Consider the following 26,544-nt stretch of genomic DNA (forward strand, 5'->3'; position numbering starts at 1 on the left):
TGGACACTTGACAGACATAATACAGAGATGGCCTGTCATTTTGTATTTTTGTCAAACACCCATAATCTCTCCCCAGAATCAATCAGTGGACTCAAGTCAGTCTGGGTAACTGGTGTTTCTGTCTACCTGTGACAGCCTGGAGAGGTGGCTCCACCTGGTACTGGTGCTGGGACAATGACACAGGGGTGAGGCCTAGAGGGGAGAGGGCTCCTCAGATTCTACAGCTATCATCACAGTAGATCACAAAATAACACAGTGACGACACACAGCGCTGCTAGGCAGCAGGCACTATTCTACACACGCTCATCCATTTAATGCTGGTGACAACACTGTAAGGTTATCCCACACCCATTTCACAAACAGGGACGTAGAAGTAGACAGCATTAAGGTATTTGGTCAAGGTCAGCCGCTGTTTGTATGAACTCAACACATGCTCTTAACTCCAATGCTTTATTATAACAGCAACTCCAGAAGGAAACCGGGAACCAGTGCTTTAGGAATGGAAACTGGAAACCAGAGGTAGAGACTTATTATTATTATTATTTTTTGAGATGAAGTCTCACTCTTGTTGCCCAGGCTGGAATGCAATGGTGCGATCTCGGCTCACCGCAACCTCCGCCTCCCAGGTTCAAGCGATTCTCCTGCCTCAGCCTCCTATGTAGCTACTAGGATTACAGGCATGTGCCACCACACCCGGCTAATTTTGTATTTTTAGTAGAGACGGGGTTTCTCCATGTTGGTCAGGTTGGCCTTGAACTCCCAACCTCAGGTGATCTGCCCACCTTGGCATCCCAAAGTGCTGGGATTATAGGCATGAGCCACCGAACCCGGCTGGAGCCTTAATTATATACAGCCAGAGAGGTTTGAATTGTGTATGTACATGTAATACCTGTTCGAATATAATCCAAGAAAAAAATTTTTTTTTTAGGCTGGGCACGGTGGCTAGTGCTTGTAATTCTAGCACTTTGGGAGGCCAAGGTGGGCGGATCACTTGAGGTCAGGAGTTGGAGACCACAGCCAGGCAAAACCCTGTCTCTATTAAAAATACAAAAAAAATTAGCCAAGTATGCCGGCGGGCCCTGTAATCCCAGCTACTCGGGAGGCTGAGGCAGGAGAATTGCTTGAATTCAGGAGGGGGAGGTTGCAGTAATTCGAGATCGTGCCACTGCACTCCAGTCTGGGCGACAGGGCGAGCCTCTGCCTCTAAATAAATAAATAAAATAAAAATAAATAAAATTTCAAATAAAAAGCGAGAACCTTTCCATTTACCCACTCTACTCACCGGGCAACAGCCGCCCCTTCCGACTGCTCATGCGCCCTCCAAGCCGCGCCCCTCGCCCAATGCTTCTCTTTGGCGCGCGCAAGGCTCCGCCCACAGGCTTTTAAATTTTTGATCGTGGAGCGGATTCCCTCTTCCAACGCGGCCTTCGAAGGTTTTGAATGTCGTTCTATCTCGGACTATTCTGCATCTCCCAGGCCTTAAGGATAAACCTGACACTAGAGACCCTTCAAGGTCTGACCTGCCCACTCTGCTGCCTCACCTTCCACCCGGCGGGACCCTGAATCCAAGCCAGTCTGGACCTCTTTCCCCGGGTCTTCGTCGCCTTTGCTTAGCTGTCCCCTGGAGTGACCTCGCCTGCCTGTCCTTGAAGGTCCAACCGGACCCGCGCCCTTTCCTCAGTGATTTGAGGCCCTGGCAGTCTCTCTCCACAGGCCGGGTGTCTTCCAGGGCTCACGCCAAGTCTGATTCATTCCTGTGTTCTTGGCACTCAGCCCAGAACAGTGAAATTCCTCCCTGTTGCTCCACCCCACCGCATCCCGCCAACATCACTGAAGAGCCACGACTCGAACCCCAGATCCGGGCTGCTTTCCCTCCCGTTCCTTGGCGTATCCATTTCCCCACTCATCTCCCCACCCTCAACGCCCAACCGCACACACGCGCATTGAGTCAGAGCCGCGGCGCCACTCCACCTCCCGCTTCGGAACTCGCATGCGTGCTGAAGCCGACCTCCTCCATCCACGCATGCTCAGCCTGGCGCGCGCGTTCCTTTCTCGCGCGTTCAGCCCTCAGCGCATGCGCAGGACAAGCCGCCTGCGGGACCTGATCTAAGCTTGGCCTCGCGTTACCTCCTCCTCCTCTTCCTCCTTCAGGCCAGCTTTCCTTTGGAGCCGCATCCGGGACGCCGAGGCCGTTTCCGGAGTGGGAGGGTGCCCACTTTCTCTCTTTCCCACGTTTCTGGCCCACAGACGCCATTTGCAGACGGGTGGCTTAGGTCAGCTTCCCCGCCCCCACCCGATTCCTGTCACGGGTGAGCGCGCACCGCACCCCGAGAACCAATCAGCAGCAGCCTTAGGTAAGGAGCCCGCGAGCCCGCGCAAGGCTCGTGCACCGGCAGGCCACGCCCCCGCCTCAGCAGTTAAACGCTCGCTGGGACTTCCGGTGGGGGTGCGGCACTGAGTGCGGGCCGTTGGCTGTTGGTGCGGTACTGGGTTGGCAGGAATGGGGGCGGGGGACGGAAATAACGTGTAAATGAGAAACTTCTGCTCTGCAAGATCCAAGTAGAGCCTGCAGACTGCCCGTCAAGTACTGGGGAGGCCGCCTCAATAACGTTTAAAGAGAAACTTGAGTTGGGTTCCCCCTGGGAAGCTTTGTAAATCAATGGCTAAATCCGGGGTAGGCCCTCCTCTAGGAGCCCATGCAGAGAAGTTTAAATCCTAGGCTGTCCTCAGGAAAATGTGCAAATTGACTACAGTTGTGGCGTGAGGTGTGCCCCGCGAGGTGGGCTTAAATACTCAGAAATCGGAGAGTCTCCCCAGATATTTGCAAGTAGCCACTGAGGTTTTGGGAGATCCCCGAAAGGAGTGTGTGAAACGATGTCTAAGTACTGAGGAGACCCTCCCCAAAAATGTAAATTAGATTGTTAATTTTCAGGAGGTCACCTTAGGTGTCCATCAGTAGACACTTAAATAGACTGACTTTTCTAAGTTTGGGGGGAATCTCCCAAAGGAGCCTGGGTACCCGCTTGCATGTGGGTGGGCTTTTTTTTTTTTTTTTTTTTGAGACAGAGTCTCGTTCTGTCGCCAGGCGCCAGGCTGGAATGCGGTGGCGCGATCTCGGCTCACTGCAACCGCCACACCTGGCTTAGGTGGACCCTTAAGTTCCAAGGAACTCCTCACATTCAGATACTGTGGAAGCTCCCAGAATAAAGGGCACAGGGAGGGCAGTCACTCATGGAATGCCATCACTTTGGGAGGTCGAGACCCGCGGATCACTTGAGGCCAGGAGGTGGAGACCAGCCTGGCCAATATGTCGAAACCCCATCTCTACTGAAAATGCAAAACTTAGCCGGGCCTGCGCCTGTAATTCCAGCTACTCGGGAGGCTGAGGCAGGAGAATTGGCTGAACCTGGGAGGCAGAGGCTGCAGTGAGACTGTGCCATTGCACTTCAACCTGGGCAACAGAGCAAAACTCCGTCTCAAAAAAAAAACCAACAACCAAAAAAAGTGCGCACAGGGCGCTTACTTTGCGCAGGAAGGGCATCCTCATAAGCCAGAAACTTGAGGGCTGGGCAGAATCCCAGTTGAGGCATGAAGACAGGCACTTAAGCACTGGGTAGGATTTCAGAGTAATGTGTTAAGAAGACACTTAATTGCAAGGTAGGGAGGAGTCTCAGGTTCTGGGGAGAGTCTCCATCGGAGACTATAAGCAGTCATTTGGGTATTGAATGAGTCATTTTCCCTAAGCATCTGTAAACAGGCTCTTGTCCTCTGTCTAGGAAAGCAGTCTTCAACCTGGCTTGTGGCTGGGGAAGAGGTCATGTAGCACAGTGAGAGAGGAGCTAGACAAGCCCCTTGTCTGGCTAGCAAAATTACGCCTACATCTTGTAAACAGACCCTTCAGTTTTGGAGAGTCTTGGAGGGACCTGTTTATGTTATTATATACTGAGGTGGGCTGGGGTGGATTCATGGAGGGATTTAACAGATACTTCAAGCTAAGCAAGGGTCAGCATACTTTTTTTTTTTTTCTTTTTGAGACAGGGTCTTGCTTTGTTGCCCAGGCTAGAGTGCAGTGGTGCAGCATGGTCACAGCAGCCTTGACCTCCCAGGCTCAAGTGATCCCACCACCTCAGTCTCCTAAGTAGCTGGGACTACAGGTACATGCCATCACCCCCAGCTATTTTTTTGTTTTTTCAATGTTTTATAGAGACAGGATCTTGCTATGTTGCCCAAGCTGATCTCGAACTCCTGGCCTCAAACAGTCCTCAGGTCTCTGCCTCCCAAAGTGTCGGGATTACAAGTGTGAGCTGCCATACTCGGCCATTCAGTAAAACTTTCTGTAAAGGCCAGAGAATAATAATTTTAGGCCCTGCAGACTGTGCCGGTCTCAACTACTCAGCTCTGCCATTGCATCAAGAAGGCCGCTGTAGACAGTTTGTAAATTGATGGATGTGGCCATGTTCCGATAAAACTTTCTATTTACAAAAACAGAAGGCAAACCAGATTTGGCCCGTAGGCCACAGTTTGTCAATCTGACCTCTGAGCTTGAACAGATAGCCCCATAGAGTTCTACAAACAGTTAAGTAGTCAAAGACCACCCTCGAATGATGTGTGAACAGCTGGGAAAACTCCAAGGACCTGTAAACAGATACTAAAATGGTGGCGAGTGGGTTGCATAGGTAGCCAGACACTATATAACATCTCAGATAAATTAAACACTGGGGACACCTTGAAATGAAATTCAGTGTGAGGAAAGGCAGACCATCAGGAACGGAAGGCAGACACTGAACTGTAGCGGGATACCAGGTGAAAATAGGCCCTCGAGTGCCGGAGCCCCACCTCGACATACACTAGTAATGGCTAATCAAGAGTAGCTGTTGGACTGAGGATCACATTGCTGGTTTGTAAGGAAATGACTTGCAGCATTTTGGTAAGGAGGATATCCTTTTTCTTTTTTTTTCTTTTTTTTTTTGAGATGGAGTTTTGCTTGTTGCCCAGGCTGGAGTGCAGTGATGCAATCTTGGCTCACTGCAACCTCTGCCTCCCAGGTTCAAGCGATTCTCCTGCCTCAGCCTCCTGGGTAGCTGGGTTTACAGGTGCCCGCAGCTAATTTTTTGTATTTTTAGTAGAGACGGGGTTTCACTGTGTTGGCCAGGCTGGTTTTGAACTCCTGACCTCAGGTAATCCACCTGCGTCAGCTTCCCAAAGTGCTGAGATTTACAAGCATGAGCCACCGCACCCAGCTGAATGTCCCATTTTTATGTGAATTTTCCCCTATGAGTTTATGTTGGAGCATGTTAATAGTTGGGAATAGTTTTGGCTGCAAGTAAGAGATAGATGTGTATTTGTTTTTCACTGTGTCTCAAAGTAGGTGATTCACAATCAACATGGAACCCCCCAACCTTGTGTCTTGTTTTACTGTACCTTCTATTAAGTTGCCTTATAGCTCAGGGTAGCTGCTTGAGCTCCAACCTCCACACCCACATTCCTGTCACTGGGAGGAAGAGGCAAAAGGCATTGCCAGAATCTGTAAAGAGAAGTTTCTGGAAGCTGCCAAGCCATACTTCTAGTGTCATACCATAGCCAGAAAGTACTTAGTCACATGGGCACACCTAACTGCAAACAAGGATGAGAAATGTGTTCTGGATAGTCATGTACCTACCTCAGAACTGAGGGTTTTACTTTTTTGGAAGAAGTCAGGAGTGGATGTTGGGAGCCAGCTTGCAGTTGCTGCCACAAGCCCAGAGTTCTGTTGAAAGGAAGGGCCTTAGCCAGGCGCAGTGGCTCACGCCTGTAATCCCAGCATTTTGGGAGGCCGAGACAGGTGGATTGTCTGCGGTCAGGAGTTCGAGACCAGCCTGGCCAACATGGTGAAACCCCATCTCTACTAAAAATACAAAAAAAAAAAAAAATTAGCCGGGTTTGGTGGCATGTGCCTGTAGTCCCAGCTACTTAGGAGGTTGAGGCAGGAGAATCACTTGAACCTAGGAGGCTGAGGCTGCAGTGAGCCAAGATCGCATCATTGCACTCCGGTCTGGGCGACGAGCAAAACTCTGTCTCAAAAAAAAAAAAAAAAAAAAAGGAAGGACCTTGGCTGGATGCAGTGGCTCACACCTGTAATCCCAGCACTTTGGGAGGCCAAGGTGGGTGCATCACCTGAGGTCAGGAGTTCGAGACCAGCCTGGCCAACATAGTGAAACCCCATCTCTACTAAAAATATAAAAATTAGCCAGGCATGGTGGTGGGCACCTGGAATCCCAGGTGCTTGGGAGGCTGAGGCAGAAGAATCCCTTGAACCCGGGAGGCAGAGGTTGCAATGAGCTGAGATCTAGCCACTGTACTCCAGCCTGAGTGACAGAGACAGACACCATCACCATCTCTTAAAAAAAAAAAAAAAAGAAAGGAAGGGCCTTCATGTAGTCTGGGGTATGCCGAGTAGAATAGGAAGACACACTCTCATCCTGAAATCCCCTCACTCCCTCCATAGGTGACCATGTCTGAGTCTGGACACAGTCAGCCTGGACTCTATGGGATTGAGCGGCGGCGACGGTGGAAGGAGCCTGGCTCTGGTGGCCCCCAGAATCTCTCTGGGCCTGGTGGTCGGGAGAGGGACTACATTGCACCATGGGAAAGAGAGAGACGGGTGAGTGTCTGGACCCAGGAGCAGCATTCATGTGTCTAGTTGTTCCACAAATGTTCATTGAGCACCCGTCATGTGCCAGGCACTAATCCATGCTGGGGGTACGTCTGTAAACAAAACCCACTGCCTTCATGGGTAAAGAAGGTAGAGAGTTATAAAGGGGACTGTTTTAGGGACTGTCAGAGAAGGTCTCTCTGAAGAGGTGACTTTTTAGCAGAGACTTGAAGGAGATGAGGGAATAAGACATGCCAAAATCTGAGTTGAAGAGCCTTCTAGACAGAGCAGCAAGCACAAAGGCCCTGGGGTGGCATGTTCAAGGAGTAGCCGGAGGAATCCAGGATGGCTGCAATGGATGAGGAAGGAGGGAGAGAGGAGGTGAAGTCTGAGAGGTAACGGGGCAGATCATGTAGGACCTGGTAGGCCTTGGAAAGAACTTTGTATTTCACTGTGTGAAATTGGCGTTGGACGGTTTGAGCTGAGAGGTGCCATAGCTCATGTGTTAAAGAATCACATTATAATAACAACTGCTTCTGTTTACTGAGTAGCGTACACTGTGCTTGTACTGTGCAAAGTACTTTACATCCTTTGGGTCTCCCTGAACCCTTACAGCTACCCCATGAAGTAGAGTCTATGATAGATCTGATTTTCACTAATGAGGGAAATGAGCCCCAGAGGTGAAAGGACTTGTCCAGAATCAGCGTCAGTGAACTTTGGGCCCAGGACTCAGATCCAGGTCCAGCTTAGTCTCACATATAGCATCATTCTGCCTGCTGTAGACAGTGCCCTGGGCTGGGAATCAGGAGGGATCGGCTTGTGCCCAGGCCTTGCCTCACTCTGCTCCTGTACTTAGGTGACTCACTGCCAGAACCTGCCCCCTGGGTTTTTTTCTCTAGGGCCCTGTTTACCCCAGAGATGTCTGGTAGGGTGGAAGTAGGTAACGATTGGGGCCAATTTCTGAGCTATAAAACCATACAAACATGAAAAATAGTTTATTCACAGTGAGCTGAGCTCTTACTTGCTCCTTCTCTTGGGCCTCAGCGTAAATGAGAACATGTAGTCTCTTCCTTCCACATAATGCCTTCCTGGGGATTATTATCATCATTGTACACCTTCAGGTTTAATCCCTGAACAAGCAACTCTGAAATCTCAGTTTTGTCTCTAAATGTGCTGCTGAGCCCCGGCAGCCTCCTGTCATGCCGATGGGCTTCTTATCCTCCGTGTCCCCTGCTGACCTCAGCATCTTTCTACCATTTTTCCTCTTCCCATTTTTTTCTCCCATATCAGTGATAGCCCATTGGGCCTCATCCTGAATGCCTCCTCGCCTCTTCCCTGCTTCCTCTGTGCTGGTCAGGCAGTGGTGCTTTACATTCTGCCACCTGGGTGTATCTATCTGTCTTCTCTCCAACCTCACAGCATTCGTGCTAGGTACAGATTGAATAACTGAAGTGCTCCAGAATTCAAAATGTTTTGAACGCCAACATGACACTTAAGGGAAGTGCTTATTGGATCATTGCAGATGGATTTGGGATACTCAGCCAGGAAATAGGCAAATATTCCAAAGTTCAAAAAAAAAAATCCCAAATCCAGAACACTTCTGGTTCCAGGCACCTCAAATAAGGGATATTCAGCCTGTATCATCTACCCCTTCCTAGCCTCCTGGAAGCCCATAGCCTCTCCTCCTATAGTTTTTCCCTTGAAACTTCTTTTCAAAGCACTTTAATGTCATCTTTTTGTTTGTTCTTCACCGTAAGCCAGTGAAGTGAGCAGAGTTTAAGTAAATGTCCTCAGTATATTGGTGAAGAAACAGACCCAGGACTGTTTCTTCTTGAGTAACTCAAGACTCTCCTGAGGTTACTCAAGGAACCAGAGAAAGAACGGGACTCAAACTCAGATTTCTCCCCTCTTCAGCAGACTGAGGGTGAGACAGGGAGGCATGAAGAGGGCAAGGTGTGGGATCAGCCTGGCAGCTTTGCCAGAGCAGGAGTGGGGCTGAGGGGAGAGGTGATCAGGATAGCAAGTGCCGCCAGCAGCTCTCACATGGTGAGCACCTGCCACATGACAGGTGCCACGCTAGACACTTGATGAGTTCTGTCTCCTTTCATCCTCATAATAATCCTGCGAGGAAGGAATTCCTGTACCCACTCATAGATGGGGAAATGAGGCATAAGTGAAGGTGGTGAGGGTGGTTCCTTATTCAAGTTCACACGGCCAACGCGAGGCAGGACCAGGTTTGCACCCAGACCTATATAGCTCCTAATTCCTTTCCAGCCCAGCTTGTTGCCTCACAGAGGAAGCTGAGCAGAATGCTTGAGGATTTGGTTCTGCAGCCAGGCTGCCTGTGTTCAAATTCCAGCTCCATTGCTTATTGACTTTGTGACTCTGGGCAATCTGCTTCACCTTTCTGGGCTTCATTTTCTTCATCTGTGAAGTGGGGGTAATAATATTATCTATCTCACAGGGTTGTTGCTAGGATCAAGGTAGTTAATATATTTAGGCATTTAGAATAGTTTGTGGCACATAAAGATCTGGAATGTCCAGGAGAGCCAGTGAGCCATTCCTGAGTAACTGCCCTCCCTCACCACAGGATGCCAGCGAAGAGACAAGCACTTCCGTCATGCAGAAAACCCCCATCATCCTCTCAAAACCTCCAGCAGAGCGGGTGAGCAGGGAAGAACTTTGAAGGAGGGAGGAGGGGAGCAGTTAGGGAAGGGATTGCCCCATTGACGGAAACTTTTTACCCCCATAGTCAAAGCAGCCACCACCTCCAACAGCCCCTGCTGCCCCACCGGCTCCAGCCCCTCTGGAGAAGCCCATCGTCCTCATGAAGCCACGGGAGGAGGGGAAGGGGCCTGTGGCCGTGACTGGTGCCTCTACCCCTGAGGGCACCGCCCCACCACCGCCTGCAGCCCCTGCACCACCCAAGGGAGAGAAGGAAGGGCAGAGACCCACACAGCCTGTGTACCAGATCCAGAACCGGGGCATGGGCACTGCTGCACCGGCAGCCATGGACCGTGAGTTGGGGCCGGGCAGGACCGGGTTGGGAAGTGGCATCTCCTCACAGACCCTCACTGCATCCTCTGTCTCCTGCTTTCTCCAATCTCCAGCTGTCGTGGGTCAGGCCAAACTACTGCCCCCAGAGCGCATGAAGCACAGCATCAAGTTGGTGGATGACCAGATGAATTGGTGTGACAGTGCCATTGAGGTACTGAGGGCCCCTCCCTGCCTGAGCTTCCGCACGTCCTGCATCCTCTGATCCTCCACCCCCACCTCCGCCTCTTGGTAGGCAGCACCAGACTGGAGAGCTTTTGGGCAACTCACAGCAGTGAGATGGGGTGGAATCAGAACATTCTCACCTAACCAGAGCTGAATTTCAACTAGCTCAACTGTGCTTGCTAGTTGGTAAAATACTGATCTGCTTTGGTACTGGTTGGTAAAGAGGTACTCTCACTACCACCCCAGGACCCCTGGGATGTCCTTTGCCATCCACAGCAGGGAAGTTTCTTGGACCCTGCCCTAGTACCCTTCTTATTTGGTTGAAACCCATGCTGGTAGCTCATGCCTGTAATCCCAGCACTTTGGGAGGCCAAGGTGGGAGAATCACCTGAGCCCAGGAGTTCAAGACCAGCCTGGGCAACTTAGGGATACTCCATTTCTGCCAAAAATTTAAAAATTAGCCAGGTATAGTGGCAGGCATCCAGGCCACTCAGGAGGCTGAGGTAAGAGGATCACTTGAGTCCAGGAGGTCAAGGCCACAGAGAGCTATGATCATGTCATTGCACGCCAACCTGGACAACAGAGTGAGACCCTGTCTCAAAAACAACAACAAGAAACCCATGCTGTCTCAGTGTTCACTGTTTTGAATGTCATCCCCCAAAGTGCCCCCGTCCATCCCAGCAGCCCTTGCTCTAGTTCAGCCGTCACGTCCCTAGATCGTCATACATGCCTCCGGTCTCCCAGTACTTACATCCCCTCTTCCGCTTTTTCTCCTGTAGCCCTGTCACACCCCTGCTCAGATTCTCCCAGAGATGTCACCTCTCCTGCCCATCAGCCTGGACTTATTAGGACAGCCTCAAGCCCGTTTATTACCTTGTTCTGCCACTTATGTGTCCACTCTCCCATTGGAATTAACTGAGGAGCTTTAAAAAAAGAAAAAAAAAGAGCCAAGCCCTCCCTTCAGCACTATTAAGTAGAAGTCTCTGCAGTGATGAAGATCATATATATTTGCACTGTCCATCCAGTATGGTAGCCACTATCCCCAGATGTGGCTTTAGAGCACTTGACATGTGGCTAGTACAACCAAACAGAATTTTTAATGTTGTTTAGTCTTTATTAATTTAAATAGCCATGTATGATCTGTGCCTACTGATTGAACGGGCAGCCCTAGATATTCTGCTTTAATGTGTTAAAGCACATTAAATCCTGATTGGGCCTGGGATTTGCTTTATTTATTTAGGAGACTGTCTTGCTCTGTTGCCCAGGCGGGAATGTAATGGCATCATCTTGGCTCACTGCAACCTCCACCTCCCAGGTTCAAGCAGTTCTCTAGCCTCAGCCTCCTGAGTAGCTGGGACCACAAGTGTATGACACTACACCCAGCTAGTTTGTTGTTGTTGTTTTGTTTTGTTTTGAGACAGAGTTTTTCTCTTATTGCCCAGGCTGGAGTGCAATGGCTCGATCCCAGCTCACCACAACCTCCGCCCGCTGGGTTCAAGTGATTCTCCTGCTTCAGCCTCCTGAGTAGCTGGGATTACAGGTGCCTGCCACCACACCCGGCTAATTTTGTATTTTTAGTAGAGACGGAGTTTCTCCATGTTGGTCAGGCTGGTCTTGAACTCCCGACCTCAGGTGATCTGCCTGCCTTGGCCTCCCAAAGTGATGGGATTACAGGCATGAGTCATCAGGCCTGGCCAGTTTTTGTATTTTTGGTAGAGACGGGGTTTCACCATGTTGGCCAGGCTGGTCTTGAACTCCTGGCCTCAAACGATCCTCCCACCTCAGTCACCTAAAGTGTTGGGATTACAGGCGTGAGCCCCCACACCTGGACTATAGAATTTGCTTTTAAAAAACACAAAACTCGAGGTGATTGATTCTAAGGAGCAGCAGCCACAGTTCAGGATGAAGCTATTTTCCTTGAGGTGTGTCTCTTACACCCCCTGTTGGTGAAAGTAAGCAGAGCTGGTAGCCCAGAGTTGGTCTCCAGTAATTTCCAGAGGAGCTCATACATCCCACAAACAACAGTACGTGAATGTAAAACAGACACACATACACAGTCAAGAGAGCCTGGGTGGCTCCTGTTTGCACACCACTCCCTTTCTTGTGCCTTCCCAGGAATCTGTGCTAGTAGCCCTCAGTCACTGAGTCTTGTCTTCTCCAACCCACCCTTCTGTTCTAAGGCCACTCCCTTTTACTTCCCCAAGATCAATCAGACTTCCTTTTTCCCTCTGTGTTCAGCACACTGACTTCCTGTTAGCTTCTTTTTTTTTTTTGAGACGGAGTCTTGCTCTGTTGCCAGATTGGAGCACAGTGGTGTGATCTCGGCTCACTGCAACCTCTGCCTCCTGGGTTCAAGTGATTCTTCCTCCTCAGACTCCCGAGTAGCTAAGACTACAGGCGCGTGCCAAACGCCCAGCTTATTTTTTGTATTTTTTTAGTAGAGACGATGTTTCACCATGTTGGTCAGGATGGTCTTGATCTCTTAACCTCGTGATCCACCCTCCTCGGCCTCCCAAAGTGCTGGGATTACAGGCGTGAGCCACCGCGCCCAGCCTTCCTTTTAGCTTCTTGACCTTGCTAGGCTCTTTCTACTTCAGAGTTCTCACAGACACTGTTCTTTGTATCTAGAACATTTCACATAATCCTACCATGACACAGAACAGAGGTCCTATGTCTAATAGAAGGGATTGGGACCACAGGAGTTTTTATTCATATGTGATAAGGCAGGCGGGTAAACCACAAGGGTCTCTGGGGTCCCCCCTCTCATTCTAGCTCCAGCAACTGACAGACTTGTCAGAGTCTTATTTCTGTCTTTTCCCACAGTACCTCTTGGATCAGACTGATGTGTTGGTGGTTGGTGTCCTGGGCCTCCAGGGGACAGGCAAGTCCATGGTCATGTCATTGTTGTCAGCCAACACTCCAGAGGAGGATCAGAGGTGAGGGAGCTGTCAGGTAGAGTGCAGGAGGGAGGTGGGCACCCACCTGGGGCAGGTGCAAGGTGGGCTTTGGTGTTGCGAGTGATGTTACCAAAGGACTTTGGAAAGTTGCTTTTCTTTCTTATGCCTCAGTGTCTTCATGAGATGAGGATGATAATGGGCTGCACTAAATCTGTGTAGTTCCAAGGTATCCAATCCTATTCCTCCCTCCCTCCCTCCCTGCCTGGCACCGGGAAATGGTACAGGCCCTAGAGAGGAAGTGGGATTATGTCATCATTAAGGTTTTGGACTTAGCTGGTTGACCTTGGGCAGGTCACTTCATTTCCAGTATCCCATGTCCAAGTAGATTTTTGGAGGATAACAAAAGATCAAGAAGGCAAAAGTTAATGAGCACCTGGCACAGAGCAGGTGCTCACAGAATGGTAGCTGATAGAATCTGAGAAATAGAGTTGGGGAGGAGATCCGGAGACAGAGATGGTTTCTCTACATTTCCTGTGTCACCTTGGGAAAGTGGCTCTAGATTTCTAGGCTGGGGAGGAGCAGACATGAGGATTCCCCTGCCTGAACAACATTCTTGAGTAAGGATGGAATGTGATTATGAAGATAAAGCAGAAGGGCACAGGAGCAGGTTTTGGGGAGGGGAGGGCTTAAGAAACAGGTCCTGAAACTGGGGCAGAGAAGGAAAGGGGGAAAAGGTAGGAATTTGGGAGTGAGAGAGATAAACATCTAATTAAGGAAGAATCAAAATGGGGAGAATAGATAGTAGCCACTGGGGTGGTAAAGAACAGAGACACATTTAAGTTACCTGAAAATGTAGGTATCTGTGTTTTATAAAGCAGGTAATACTACCCTGGCCTCCATGGATGAGCGTCAGGGGTCCATTAACCCCTAAACAGTATATGCAGAATTTTGTTTGTTTATTTATTTATTTATTTACTTTTGAGACAGGGTCTAGTTCTTTCACCTAGGCTGAAGTGTAATGGCATGATCATAGCTCAGTGCATCCTCAACCTCCCAGGCTCAAGTGATCTTCCCACCTCAGCCTCCCAAGCAGCTGGGATTACAGGGGCATGCCACCACACCAGCTAGTTCTTAATTTTTTTGTAGAGACGGTGTCTCCTTATATGTTGCTCAGGCTGGTCTCAAACTCTTGGTCTCAAGCAGTCCTCCTGCTTTGGCCTCTCAAAGTGCTGGGATTACAGATGTGAGCTCCCGTGCCTGGCCATATACAGAATTTTACACATATTTGCATCAGGCTCTTCTTCTAGGGAAAAGGTCCATCGTTTACACCAGATCTCAGAGTGGGCCGATGGAGATCTAGAAAAGGTGAAGACCACTGTTGTTGGGAGAATACACATCTCGTAGAGCTGGAGCTGTGGCGTTCCCCTGCCTCTCTCTTTCCTGTTCTCTGTTCACTCATGACTCAGCTCCGCTCCATTTTGGAATAGCTCCAGGTCTTAGGTAACATTCTTTCCATTTCAGCTTTCACCCCAACTAGCAGATTTTCCCCATTACTCTCGGTTCAGATTCCCAGGGTAGAGAGAATCCTGTCGCCCAGCTTGTCTTTTTGAGCCATGTCAGCCTGTGGTGTGGTGGATGTTAGTATCAACTCTTTTCATCAGGTCTAGGTTTTGATTCTTTTTTTTTTTTTTTTGAGACAGTCTTGTTGTGTCACCCAGACCAGAGCGCAGTGGCGCAATTTCGACTTACCACAACCTCTGTCTCCCGGATTCAACCGATTCTTGTGCCTCAGCCTCCTGAATAGCTGGGACTACCACACCCGGCTAATTTTTATATTTTTGGTAGAGATGGGGTTTTGTCATGTTGGCCAGGCTGGTCTCAAATTCCTGATTAGGTGATCTGCCTGCCTTGGCCTCCCAAAGTGTTGGGATTACAGGTGTGAGCCACCATGCCCAGCCTACCTCCTAATTCATCTGTTTCTTCTCTCCTTGACGTTCACCTCCTTAGTACAAGCCATTAATATCTTACATGGAGGATGCCAAGAGGTTCCTATCTGGTCTCCCTGATTTAATTCAGCTTGACAAGTACTGTATTAATTGAATGCCTTCTATGCACCAGGTACTGTACCAGGTGCTGGGGAGATAACGGTATACAAAACTGGAAAAAAAGCTGCCCTCATGGGGCTTACATTTTAATAGGGGAGAGAGTAAACAAAATAAACACACTACTTGGCACATTAGAATATAACAAAATGGGAAAGGGTTATAGGGAGGTGATGTTGGGCCTACGTTACAGGTTTTAAAAATTATTACTGTTTTTTAAGAGACAAGGGTCTTGCTCTGTCACCCAGGCTGTAGGGCAGTGGCGTGATCATGGCTTCACTGCAGCCTTGAACTCCTGGGCCCAAGCCATCCTCCCACCTCGGCTTTGTGAGTAGCTGGGACCACAGGTATGCACCACCATGCCCAACTAATTTTTTAATTTTTTGTTGAGACAGGATCTCACTGTGTTGCCCAAGCTGGGCTCACATGATTTTCCCACCTCAGCCTTCTATTGTTCTGTACCATCGTGCCTGGCTTGCTTACTTATTTTTTATTTTTGAGTCAAGTCTTGCTCTGTCACCCAGGCTGGAGTGCAGTGGCTTAATCTCGGCTCACTGAAACCTCCATCTCCCAGTTAAAAGCAGTTCTCCTGCCTCACCCTCCCAAGTAGCTGGGATTACAGATGTGCACCACCACACCAGGCTAATTTTGTATTTTTAATAGAGACAGGGTTTCACCATGTTGGCCAGGCTGATATCGAACTCCTGACCTCAAGTGATACTCCCGTCTTGGCCTCCTAAAGTGCTGGAATGACAGTCATGAGCCACCATGCCCTTCATTTTTTAAATTTTTTGTAGAGATGAGGTCTTGCCATGTCGCCCAGACTAGGTTATAGTTTTAAATGTGATTGCGAGGGAAGGCCTTGCTAAGGGGAACGTTTGAGAAAAAACATGCTCGGAGGAGCATTCCAATGAGAGGGACTGGCCAAGACAATGCCTCTAAAGTGGGAGCTTGTCTGTGCGAAAGAGCATAGCAGCCTTGGAAGGGGAGTGGTAGGAGATAAGACCAGAGAGGCAGAGGGAGGTAACATGGCACTGGGCCTTGTAAGCCCATCTCCCCTCTTTCCACCCTAAAGTCCTCGCCACATAGCAGCCAGTGGGGACTTTCAAACCAAAATTTGATCCTGTCCCTCCTCTATTTATATCTCTAAGCAGCTTCTCCAGGCTCATAGGCCAAAGCCTTACCATGCCCCACAAGGGTCTGTGTAGCCTCTCCTTGCTTTCTCCCCTGCCATACACCCCATCTTTCTGCTCTTGCCATGCTGGTCTCTGAGTCCTGGTACAACAAGCCACCTGTCTTCTGCCTGATACAGCATTCCTCTGTGCCCATCCCCCAACCCAGCCCCAGTTAACTCCCTCTCTCTCTCACCCTCAGCATTGTCATTTCCCTCTTCAGGGCAGCCCTTCCTGGCTCCACCAACTAAGCGATCTGGGCTTGGAGCACTGCACACCTCCTCTTTCTAACACCCACAGTGACTGATTTCTGGTAATTTGTAAACTAGACCAAAAGCTCCACAGAAGCCAACTTAGTGTTTTTTGTTCACTGCTATATCCTGGTGTCTGGCAAATAGGAGGTTTTCCGCACAGTGTTTGTAAAGTGGAAGGTTACCTGCTCTGTGTCAGACAACAGATTATGCCTCTTGAGGGTAGATAGAAACTACTCTTTGAGAGGCAGTTTCTATTATCCTGATTTTACAGATTTCAAAAGGTAAAATCACTTTACCCAAGTCAGAGTTACCAAGTTGAGCTTAGTGGTTTAGGGCAAGGCCCAGCTCTGCCTGCTTTGCCCTCATATTCCCAGCGCCCAGCACACGTAGAAGTGAGGGACACTCACCTGACGGGAAGATGCTGGGAACAAGACCCAAACTCCCTCTCCCTGTGGGAGTGGAGGCCATTCAGTGCTCTGTCTCCAGCGCCTGGGATCTAGCAGGTATATTTGGTAATTAACAGCTAAAAGTATGTATCACTCTATATCAGGCACTATTCTAAGGGCTCTACACATACTGAGCTCATAATAACACATAGAGTTTTGATCGTGTTGTTATCCCCATTTTACAGATGAGGAAACTGACAGAAAAATGTTAAGGAATTTGCCCAAAGCCACACAGCCAGGAAGAGGCAGAGGTGGGATTTGAATCCTAGCAGACTGGCAGAGTCTCTGCTCTTAAACACCTCAGTGGCCTGGCTTCATTGATTGAACTAATGGATCTCTTTATGGGTAGGAGTGAAGTCATGTGCTTCAAAACATGCACCGCCCCCGCCTCCCACCCCCTTTCCATCTATGGGCCACAGATGGAAAGCTTAGTGAGCAGGCTGGGCACTCTGGCTCACATGCTCAGCTCATGGGGTCATGCTTCGGATCCATCAAAGGCTGAGAACAAGAACTCTCAGGCACCCGTACCTGCTCTTCTCCACAGGGCTTATGTTTTCCGGGCTCAGAGCGCTGAAATGAAGGAACGAGGGGGCAACCAGACTAGCGGCATCGACTTCTTTATTACCCAAGAGCGGATTGTTTTCCTGGATACACAGGTGCCAGCCCCACCTGCCTTTGCCCCCCGCCCCCAACCCACATCCTCTTCCTGGAATGTTACTAAGCCAGAACCCTGTGTGGATTCCATGTGCTTTCAGTCAAGCCGTGGACATGCTGGGTGCCCTTGGGCAAGATGTGTCTTTTCTTGGCCCTTAGTCTCTTGTCACATGTTGCCCCATCTCATTCGCCTTCTACACAGTAGCCTAAAGGACCTTCTAGTACACTGCTAAAAACGTGTGGACCCTGGAGAATCTATGTTCTGATCCTGCCTTTTAATTCTTACTAGCAGGGTGACTTTAAATACATTTTAAACTTCCTTAAACCACAGCTCTTCATCTGTAAGTAGGGATGATAACTACTCGGCCTCTCAAGGATTCCGTGAAACAATCCAGGCAAAGTGCTGGGTTAGGACTTGGCATGAGGTTAGCGCTCAGGCTTGTCACTTTCGTTAGAACTGACTGGTCATGTGTTTACCTAGCAGATTTCCTTGGCTTCTCCCTTGCTGTCAGGCAAAGTCTGGATTCCTTAGGCTGGCATTCGGAGGGTATGGCTTGACTCCCTCAGACTGCCTATCCTCGGCCCCTGGAGGAGCCACCACACCCCTAGATCTGGACTTTGCATATCCTGTGTTTACCTGAAACCACGAACTGTGTGACCTTGTCAAGTTGTTTGTTTTCATTCCTCAGTTTTCTTAAGTGGGAAAAACAGTATTGCCTACCTCCTAGGGTTTTTGTGAGGTTTCAGTGCATTGATACAAGTAAATTCCTAATGGCAGCACCCAACAGGAGTTAGGTGCTAAATACTCTTAGCGATTAACTCCATTATCAGTACGATAGGCTCTCACCTTGCGTGCCTGTTTGCCTCCCTGATGCCTTCTTCCTCAAGACTCCACTGGGGTGTGGTCTCCTCTCAGAAGCCTTCCCCTTCCACTGTTGCCCATATGCACCTGCCACCATAGCATGTGATTTGTCCTGGTGTCTGTTCCAACTCCCTACATGCCTGAAGCTCCTCAGAGCAGAGCCTGGCTCTGTGGTTGAGAGCTGGGGCACAGGGCTTGGCCCTTAGTTGGCACTCATAGTTGGTGGATCAGCATTCCGGTCACTGTGGCATTGATGACATGGAGTGGAAAACCTACAAATGTGATGTGAGCCTTGTGTTCCAGGCCCTGTGCAGGGGCCATGGGGACCTGGAGACAGCCCAAACCGGCTGTGGTCTAGGTCAGAGGCCCGTGAAGAGGACAGATGTTAACAAAACAAGATGGAATAGAGCACTGCTCAGTGTTTGGAGTTGGAGACAGCAGGCAGTTGTGAAAGCCCATTTGTAAAAGAATTTCACTGCAGTAAAAAGTCAGCAGACTATCAAGCTAATTAGCTCTTAAAGGTTTTTGGTTAAATGTCCCTTTAAGAAGAAAATAGTCTAGTGAGCTCACCACTGATTCTTGTACGTATACTGATGCAGTTTTAAAATTCTCACCAGTTTTCACACTAATCTTTTTTTTTTTTAACCTAAGTCATTATCTCAGCAAAGTTTTGAAAGCGTATGAAACAACTGACAAAGAGTCTTTAAGGGACAGGACTCATTTGAGTAAACGTTAAACATTCATTAGCACAAAGCCGTTTCTTCTCTTTGGGCAGGAGGCGCTTGAGAGCAGCAGTGATTTGTAAAGGAGCTGGAAAAGTGTATCAGCTTTGAGGTTTTTTTTCCTTGAACTTCCCCTTGCTGTTCTAATTAGGAATTGCCTGCCTTTGTCTCTCACCTTGTTTTGTCCTGAGGTAGGCAACATATTTGCCTTCAATGTGTGAAACTTGTGCATCTGTGACCAGCCCATTCCCTGACACCCTCTTCTTTTCCTGCTGCAGCCCATCCTGAGCCCTTCTATCCTAGACCATCTCATCAATAATGACCGCAAGCTGCCTCCGGAGTACAACCTTCCCCACACTTACGTTGAGATGCAGGTAAGGGAGCCAAGCCAGGCCCAGGGCTGAGGTTTTACATCCCCGCCCCATCCTCCCAGGGTCTGGACAGCTGGTTATGCATTGTCCCCCTAGTTTCTGCTTCATAAGAGCCCCAGCTGCCCCAAGGGCTGTAGGAAAAGGACAGCACTGAGAGTCAGAACTGGCTCAACTGGCTCTGCCTCTCAAGCAAGTCATTCCCCACTCCCTCCCCTTTGAATCCTCAGCATCTGCCTGAATAAAGCGAGGGTGATAATTCCCACTTTTCTTGATTTAGGGATGGCCTGTAAGGGAAGTGCTGTCACAGTGTTAGGCACACAGTAGCTGCTTGAAGGCTCCTTACACTGCTGCCTCCTGAACTGAGTCCTGGGATCAGGGGCTCCTGATTAGTCTGGGCGAGAGAGGTCCTCAACTCCCTTCCTTCCTGTCCACCCTCAGTCACTCCAGATTGCTGCCTTCCTTTTCACGGTCTGCCACGTGGTGATTGTCGTCCAGGACTGGTTCACAGACCTCAGTCTCTACAGGTGAGGGCCTGAGGGGTTGTGGGGTAGTGGGGAGGAGGAACGAGGCAGGAGACACAGGCCCAGATACTGAGCTACTGACTCAAGGGACAGCAGCCAGAGGGACCCTTTTAAGATGTAAGTTGGAGCAAATCACCCCCATCTAACCTCCTCCTCAAAGCACGCACAACATACAGCCCTCCACTGACTTTACATGTCTATCAGAATAAATCCAAAGTCTGCCCAGGCAAGGCTTACAAAGTCCTACACCCTCTGGTCACCTTGCTGACTTCTCTCATTGCCTTTCCTCACTCCCTTTATTAAAGCCACAGGGCCGCCAGGCGAGGTGGCTCATGCCTGTAATCCCAGCACTTTGGGAGCCCGAGGCGGTGGATCACGAGGTCAGGAGTTCAAGACCAGCCTGGCCAAGGTGGTGAAACCCTGTCTCTACCAAAAATATAAAAATTAGCCAGGCATGATGTCAGGCTCCTGTAATCCCAGATACTCAGGAGGCGGAGGTTGCAGTGAGCCGAGATCATACCACTACACTCCAGCCTGGGTGACAGAGTGAGACTCCTACAGGGCCACATGGCTGTTCTTCCTGCAGCCCAGGACCTCTGCACTCTGCCTCCCTCAGCTGGAAATTCTTTACCCACAGATCTTCTCAGACTCTCTCCCTCATGCCATTGAGTCCACTTCAGGCCTTCCCTGACCATCTAGCATAGCATCCCCTGTTGCTCTCCCCGCCTTCTGTATTTTTTTTCATTGTGCTTGCCTCTCCTTAATAGGATACTGTAGCTTTCCTTATGATCTTTCTCCCCCATTCTAATGTAAGCCCCAGGAGGGCAAGGTCCCCAGCACCTCACACAGTGCCTGGCGCACAGTAGATATTTACTGCAGATTTGCTGAATAACTAGCACGAGGAGCTGGCTTGTCTGGTCTGTGGAGTTTTGTTGTTCATCTCCTTCAGGCTTATGTACCATCCTGTTGGTACTCAGGCAGGCACAGAAAAAAAGAGAGGTGGGACCTGGCAGGAGTCCTGCCTGAAGCAGCCAAGGGTTCCAGAAATGCCCCCAGAAGAGACTAGCTCAGAACCTGTGGCCACAAGAGCTCTTATTGGTTCCAGGCCCCAGGAGGCCACTGGAAGGTGTGGTGTGGGAGCAGCTGTGGGCATAGGGATCAGGCAGAAGGAAGGGACAGGAGCTTATAGGGAGGGGAGAAATGGAATTAGGAAGCAGATGCCTTCAGAACCAGGCAGTCCTGGGTTCAAGTCCCCTCTCTTACTGGGCATGTGTCTTTTCTTTCCTCAGTTCCTCATCAGCAGAATTATGTTGTGCAGATTCAGTGAGTCAAGGAATTGAAAGCATTCAGCTTAGTCCCTGGTACACAGTAAGCAGCTGATGAGGAGAATTTAGTGTGTGTGTATTAGTAACCCTGGGGACAGGGATGAGCTGAGGCCAACAACAAAAAAGGCTTGCTAGGGGGCTGGTGGTTCTGCCAGATGTAATGCAGTGAAGCTGTGACTTGATTGTGAAACACCCATTCCTACCACCATCCATTGGGATTTATTCACATCTAGATGTTCAGGCACTGTTCTGGGCACTAGGGACACAGGAGTGAACAAAACAGATAGATTGCCCCTGGGGAGTCTATGTTCTGGTGGGGGTATCAGCTCAGGCTGCCACATGGCAGAGCCTTGTTTTTAAACTCTCATCTAGAGGTGGGCTTCTCAGAGTAGTGTAGCCCCTTGAAATTGTAGATGTGTTTGTGTGTGTGTGACGAGAATGCCCCCGTATTTTAGCAGATTCCATCATCCCTTACCTTAGAAAACAGGTTTATGTACTACTATTTGAAAAAATAAATAGCATAAACTGAAAAATTATATCCACCCAAAAAACCTACACACAAGTTTTTGTTTGTTTGTTTTGTTTTGTTTTTTTGAAATGGAGTCTTGCTCTGTCACCCAGGCTGCAGTGCACAGGAGTAATCTCAGCTCACTACAATCCCTGCTTCCCAGGTTCAAGCGCTTCTGCCTCAGCTTCCTGAGTAGCTGGGACTACAGGCGTATGCCACCACACCTGGCTAATTTTTGTATTTTTAGTTAAGACATGGTTTTGTGATGTTGGCCAGGCTGGTCTCGAACTCCTAACCTCAGGTGATCCACCCGCCTCAGCCTCCCAAAGTGCTGGGATTACAGGCGTGAGCCACTGCGCTTGGCCACACAGATATTTATAGCAGCTTTATTCATAATTGCCAAAACTTGGAAGTAACCAAGTCAGTAAATTGAACGGATAATCAGTGGTACACCCAGACAATGGAATATTATTCAACACTAAAAAGAAATGAGCTATCTAGCCATAAAAAGACATAGAGGATCATTAAATGCAGATTAAGTGAAAGAAACCAATCTGAAAACGTTACATACTGTGTAATTCCAACTATATGACAGTCTCGAAAAGACAGAACTATGGAGACAGTAAAAAGATGGATGGTTGCCAGGAGTTGGAGGGAGGGAGGGATGAATAGGCAGAGCATAGAGGATTTTGAGGGCAGTGAAGCTACTCTTTGTAATGCTCTAATGGCAGACACACACAAATGTATTTGGACATACATTTGTCCAAATCTATAGAATGTACAGCACCAAGAGTGATCCCTGATATAAACTCAGGACTTTAGGTGATAATGCTGTGTCAATGTAGCTTCATCAGTCCTTAAAAGGGAACCATTCAGGTTGGGGTTGTTGATAGTTGGGGAGGCTCTGCATGTGCAGGGGGTGTGGGAACTCTGTGTGCTTTTTGCCCAGTCTTGCTGTGAACCCAAAACTGCTCTAAAAAATAGCCTCTTTAAAATAAAATAATAAGGTAAGCTCATAAAGAGTGTATACAGTTGATGTAAGTCCATGGATCGGTATCTGAGAGGATTATCTCTGAATTCTCTGAAATTGTGAGAAACATGTGTGTATGGCATTTTTCTAAGCATGGCTGTAGCTTTCATCAGGATCTCAAAGGGAGCCCCTGTCCCAGGCTGTGGGACATGGGGTGCAAGTGCAAGAGCAACAGCCACTCACCCCAAACCCCAAGGTTCCTCCAGACAGCAGAGATGGTGAAGCCCTCCACCCCATCCCCCAGCCACGAGTCCAGCAGCTCATCAGGCTCCGATGAAGGCACCGAGTACTACCCCCACCTGGGTGAGAGGCTTTCTGGGGGCTGGACAGGTGGGCAGGAGGAAGAATGAGGGGGTGAAAGACAGCAGCACGCTGGGGAAGTGGGGAGAGAGAGGGAAGCAGTGGGGATCTGGGAGGAGTACTTTTGAGAGTTAATGAGGAGCAAAGTCAAAAAGGATTAGCAGCTACTTCAAGTTCCCACTGCCCTGGCCCAACCCTGACAGTTGAGGGCATGACCTCCTGAGCCTGTGTCTGGCTCTGTGATGGGACTGGGACAGGCCCCAGGTCTGCCTGTTTCTGGGTCCCTGGAATCTCCCAGCTCAGGAAATGAGTGTTAGGTTGGTTCCTCTGAGTGGCCCCGTCAACCTAGTGTCCCTCCTCCAGCCTTTGCTCATGCCATTCCTTTGCCTATGCCATTCCTTTGCCTGTTATGTCCTTTCTCTGCTCTACTCTTCTGCAAAGATCGAGTTCATTCTATGATCCCTTGCTGGGGCCTCAAAGAGACTAGGGGCAGAAACCAGATCTGACTCACCTCTGGGTCCCCACCGTCACACTACATGGAGCCTGTTGCTAAAGTGAAGTGAAGTTACATAAATATTTCCACAGTGATCTGAACTCGGGGGCAACAGCAGGTCTTTGGATGAGAAAGGGGAGTCCATTAGGCCAAGCGATGTCTGCCTCACAGGCCCTGTCTCCTCCCACTTCTCCACCTTCAGTCTTCTTACAGAACAAAGCTCGCCGAGAGGACTTCTGTCCCCGGAAGCTGCGGCAGATGCACCTGATGATCGACCAGCTCATGGCCCACTCCCACCTGCGTTACAAGGGTGAGGATTCCCAAATCCCCCCAAGCTAGTCCTGATCCAGCTTCCTGGGTCAGTCTCTACCCCCAGACTAGTGTCCTGTTCCTGCCTTGACTGTCAACGATTCCCACCCCCACAAACCCACAGCATGGTACCTGAAGTTGAAGCATTTTCTCCTCCAGGTACTCTGTCCATGTTACAATGCAATATCTTCCCGGGGCTTCCACCTGACTTCCTGGACTCTGAGGTCAACTTGTTCCTGGTACCCTTTATGGACAGTGAAGCAGAGAGTGAAAACCCACCGAGAGCAGGTACAGTTACCCTTGACGGGTTCCTGGAGAGACAAGTCCTGTCCTGATCATAGAGAGACCCAGCATCCCCTGGTCTAGGAGGTGACGTGGGTTGCCTTGGTTTGGAAGAAGCGTGGAGCCCGCCTGGTCTTAGAGAAGACCCTGCCTCATTCCCGGGGTGCGTGGACCCTTTCTTAGGAGTGTGTTTCACAGTCATGAAAATACAGAAAGAGCTCAGCCGGGGCTGAACTCTTAGGTGCTCTTTGAAGCCCAGGATGCTGTTAACTGGGAGAAAGACACTGGCAGTCCATCCTTCTTATCCTCCCTGCCCCAACTTTCCAGGACCTGGTTCTAGCCCACTCTTCTCCCTGCTGCCTGGGTATCGTGGCCACCCCAGTTTCCAGTCCTTGGTGAGCAAACTCCGGAGCCAAGTGATGTCCATGGCCCGGCCACAGCTGTCACACACAATCCTCACCGAGAAGAACTGGTAAGAGCTCTTCGCAGAGGCACCCCACCCTGGTGTAGAGAGAAGGGGTGTCTCTTAGACAGGCATGACCTCGTTAAGCCCCTCCTCTCCAGATCTCAGGTTCCTTTTCTGGAACGGTGATGATTGCTCCTGTCTTGTAAGCATCTCACCTATGTAGCACCCTGCTGTTTCGTGTGACTTTGAATCCTAATCAGCCAGCATCATGTAGGTCCTTGTCACCAGTTTTTCTGGTGGGGAAATTTAGGCTCAGAGAAAAGTGTTACATAGCAAGGCCACACACCTGTGGCTAGGAGTCATTTGATTGCTAAGAGTAGGACCAGTGAGCCAGAGTTAGCTTAAGGAAGATTTATTCCAAGGACCTGATCACAGAAAGCAGGGCCCTTCAGGAGGTGGGAACCAGAAAGCCACAGGGTCTGATTGTCCACCCTTCTGCATTTGCCTCATTTCCTGCCTGCTGGCTTTCTCCCCTGCTTTCACGTGGCCCTGCACTACCTCTGTGGCCCCTACTTTAGATTACTTCTTTGTCCAGAGCCCTCAGTGTATGGGTCCAGGTCTTCCTCATCTTATTTCAAAGAGAAAAATTTGAAAGAAGGCCGGGCACAGTGGCTCACGCCTGTAATCCTAGCACTTTGGGAGGCTGAGGTGAGCGGATCACCTGAGGTTGGGAGTTCGAGACCAGCCTGGCCAACATGGAAAAACCCCATCTCTATTAAAAATACAAAATTGGCCAGGCGTTGTGGTGCACGCCCGTAATCCCAGCTATTTGGGAGGCTGAGGCAGAAGAATTGCTTGAACCCGGAAGGCAGAGGTTGTAGTGAGGCAAGATGGCACCATTGCACTCCAGCCTGGGCCACGAAAGTGAAACTCTGGCTCAAAAAAAAAGAAAAGAAAAGAAAAATACATAGCTTGGCTGGGTGCAGCATCTCTGACTTGGCTCCCCACATCTGTTTGCAGTTGCCTGTGCCTGGAAGGGGCCAGGAGTGCAGACAAAGCCACAGGAATCCACTCAGGGCTTGTAGGGCAGAGGTGGAGCAGAGCTGGCATTCAGTCCCAGCTCTGCTTCTCCCGTAGGTCTAAACCAAGACCCAGAGGAGAGAGGGAGGAGATTTTGGGTTGTGCAACTGCTGTTAGCTGTTTTCCATCGTTGTAAGACTCTGAAGGGAAGTGGAAATAGAATCCTTACCCACAAAGGGCAGCACTGAGTGGAGTGGGAGAAGTTTAGGTGGTGGAGACTTGAGGTCTTAGTCCAAGCCTTGGAACCTCCAGCTTTGCTTAACCTGGGTGAGCTAAGAAAAGTGGGGCCACCTCCCATCAGTGTTAGCATCCTCCCTGTATCCCAGTCGAGGAGACAGGGCTCCAAGGGGCTCAGAGTCATGTTTCAGCTCATAAAAGGGGCCTCAGTGGGTGGAGCCCCAGCCAGGCAGCCCTGACTGTTGACCTCCTCTCATAGGTTCCACTATGCTGCCCGGATCTGGGATGGGGTGAAAAAGTCCTCTGCTTTGGCAGAGTATAGCCGCCTGCTGGCCTGAGGCCAAGGAGAAGAATGTCATGCAGGGGAGCTCCTGGGTCCCCAGTGGATGTCGAAGGAGCACAAATGTCCATCCCCCGCTGGGGTGGAGAGCGACAGCAGGCCTGATGGATGAGGGATCGTGGCTTCCCGGCCCAGAGACATGAGGTGTCCAGGGCCAGGCCCCCCGACCCTCAGTTGGGGGCCGTTCAGGGGGTGACTATGAGCGATCCCACCCCCAACCTGAGATGGGGCAGCCCATCCTACCTCCTCCACAGGGACAAGCAGTGGGAGGAGTCTCAGTGGTCACCAGGAAGCCCAGGCTCCATCTTGACCACCTTTTTCAGGGACAGGAGCAACAGTCCCTCTTCCTGACTACGCCTTTCCCTGTAAGGTGAGGCAGGGTCTGGAGAGCCCTTTATTGGAGCAGATGTGGTAGTTCAAATAAACACAGTCATACAAGCCTG

General features: G+C 49.8%; 1 protein-coding gene across 2 annotated transcripts; it reads left to right on the forward strand.

Moving 5' to 3' along the window:
- The first annotated feature begins 1,925 nt into the window (after positions 1–1,925).
- On the forward strand, positions 1,926–26,544 carry SMG9 (SMG9 nonsense mediated mRNA decay factor). 2 transcript variants are annotated; one of them, XM_021668506.2, is made up of 14 exons: positions 1,926–2,354; positions 6,485–6,640; positions 9,222–9,296; positions 9,384–9,648; positions 9,742–9,839; positions 12,674–12,786; positions 17,266–17,377; positions 19,238–19,333; positions 19,769–19,854; positions 22,911–23,017; positions 23,710–23,817; positions 23,976–24,104; positions 24,426–24,570; positions 26,021–26,544. In XM_021668506.2, exons 2-14 carry the CDS (start codon positions 6,491–6,493, stop codon positions 26,097–26,099), a joined length of 1,563 nt encoding a protein of 520 aa, XP_021524181.1. In that variant the 5' UTR covers positions 1,926–2,354; positions 6,485–6,490; the 3' UTR covers positions 26,100–26,544. The 2 variants fall into 2 exon arrangements, with proteins under 2 accessions (XP_021524181.1, XP_012302148.1); XM_012446725.2 differs by lacking the exon at positions 1,926–2,354 and adding an exon at positions 2,457–2,478.

Source organism: Aotus nancymaae, unplaced genomic scaffold (assembly GCF_030222135.1).
Source record: "Aotus nancymaae isolate 86718 unplaced genomic scaffold, 86718_ANA_hifiasm-v0.15.2.pri h1tg000028l, whole genome shotgun sequence".
NCBI lineage: Eukaryota > Metazoa > Chordata > Mammalia > Primates > Aotidae > Aotus > Aotus nancymaae.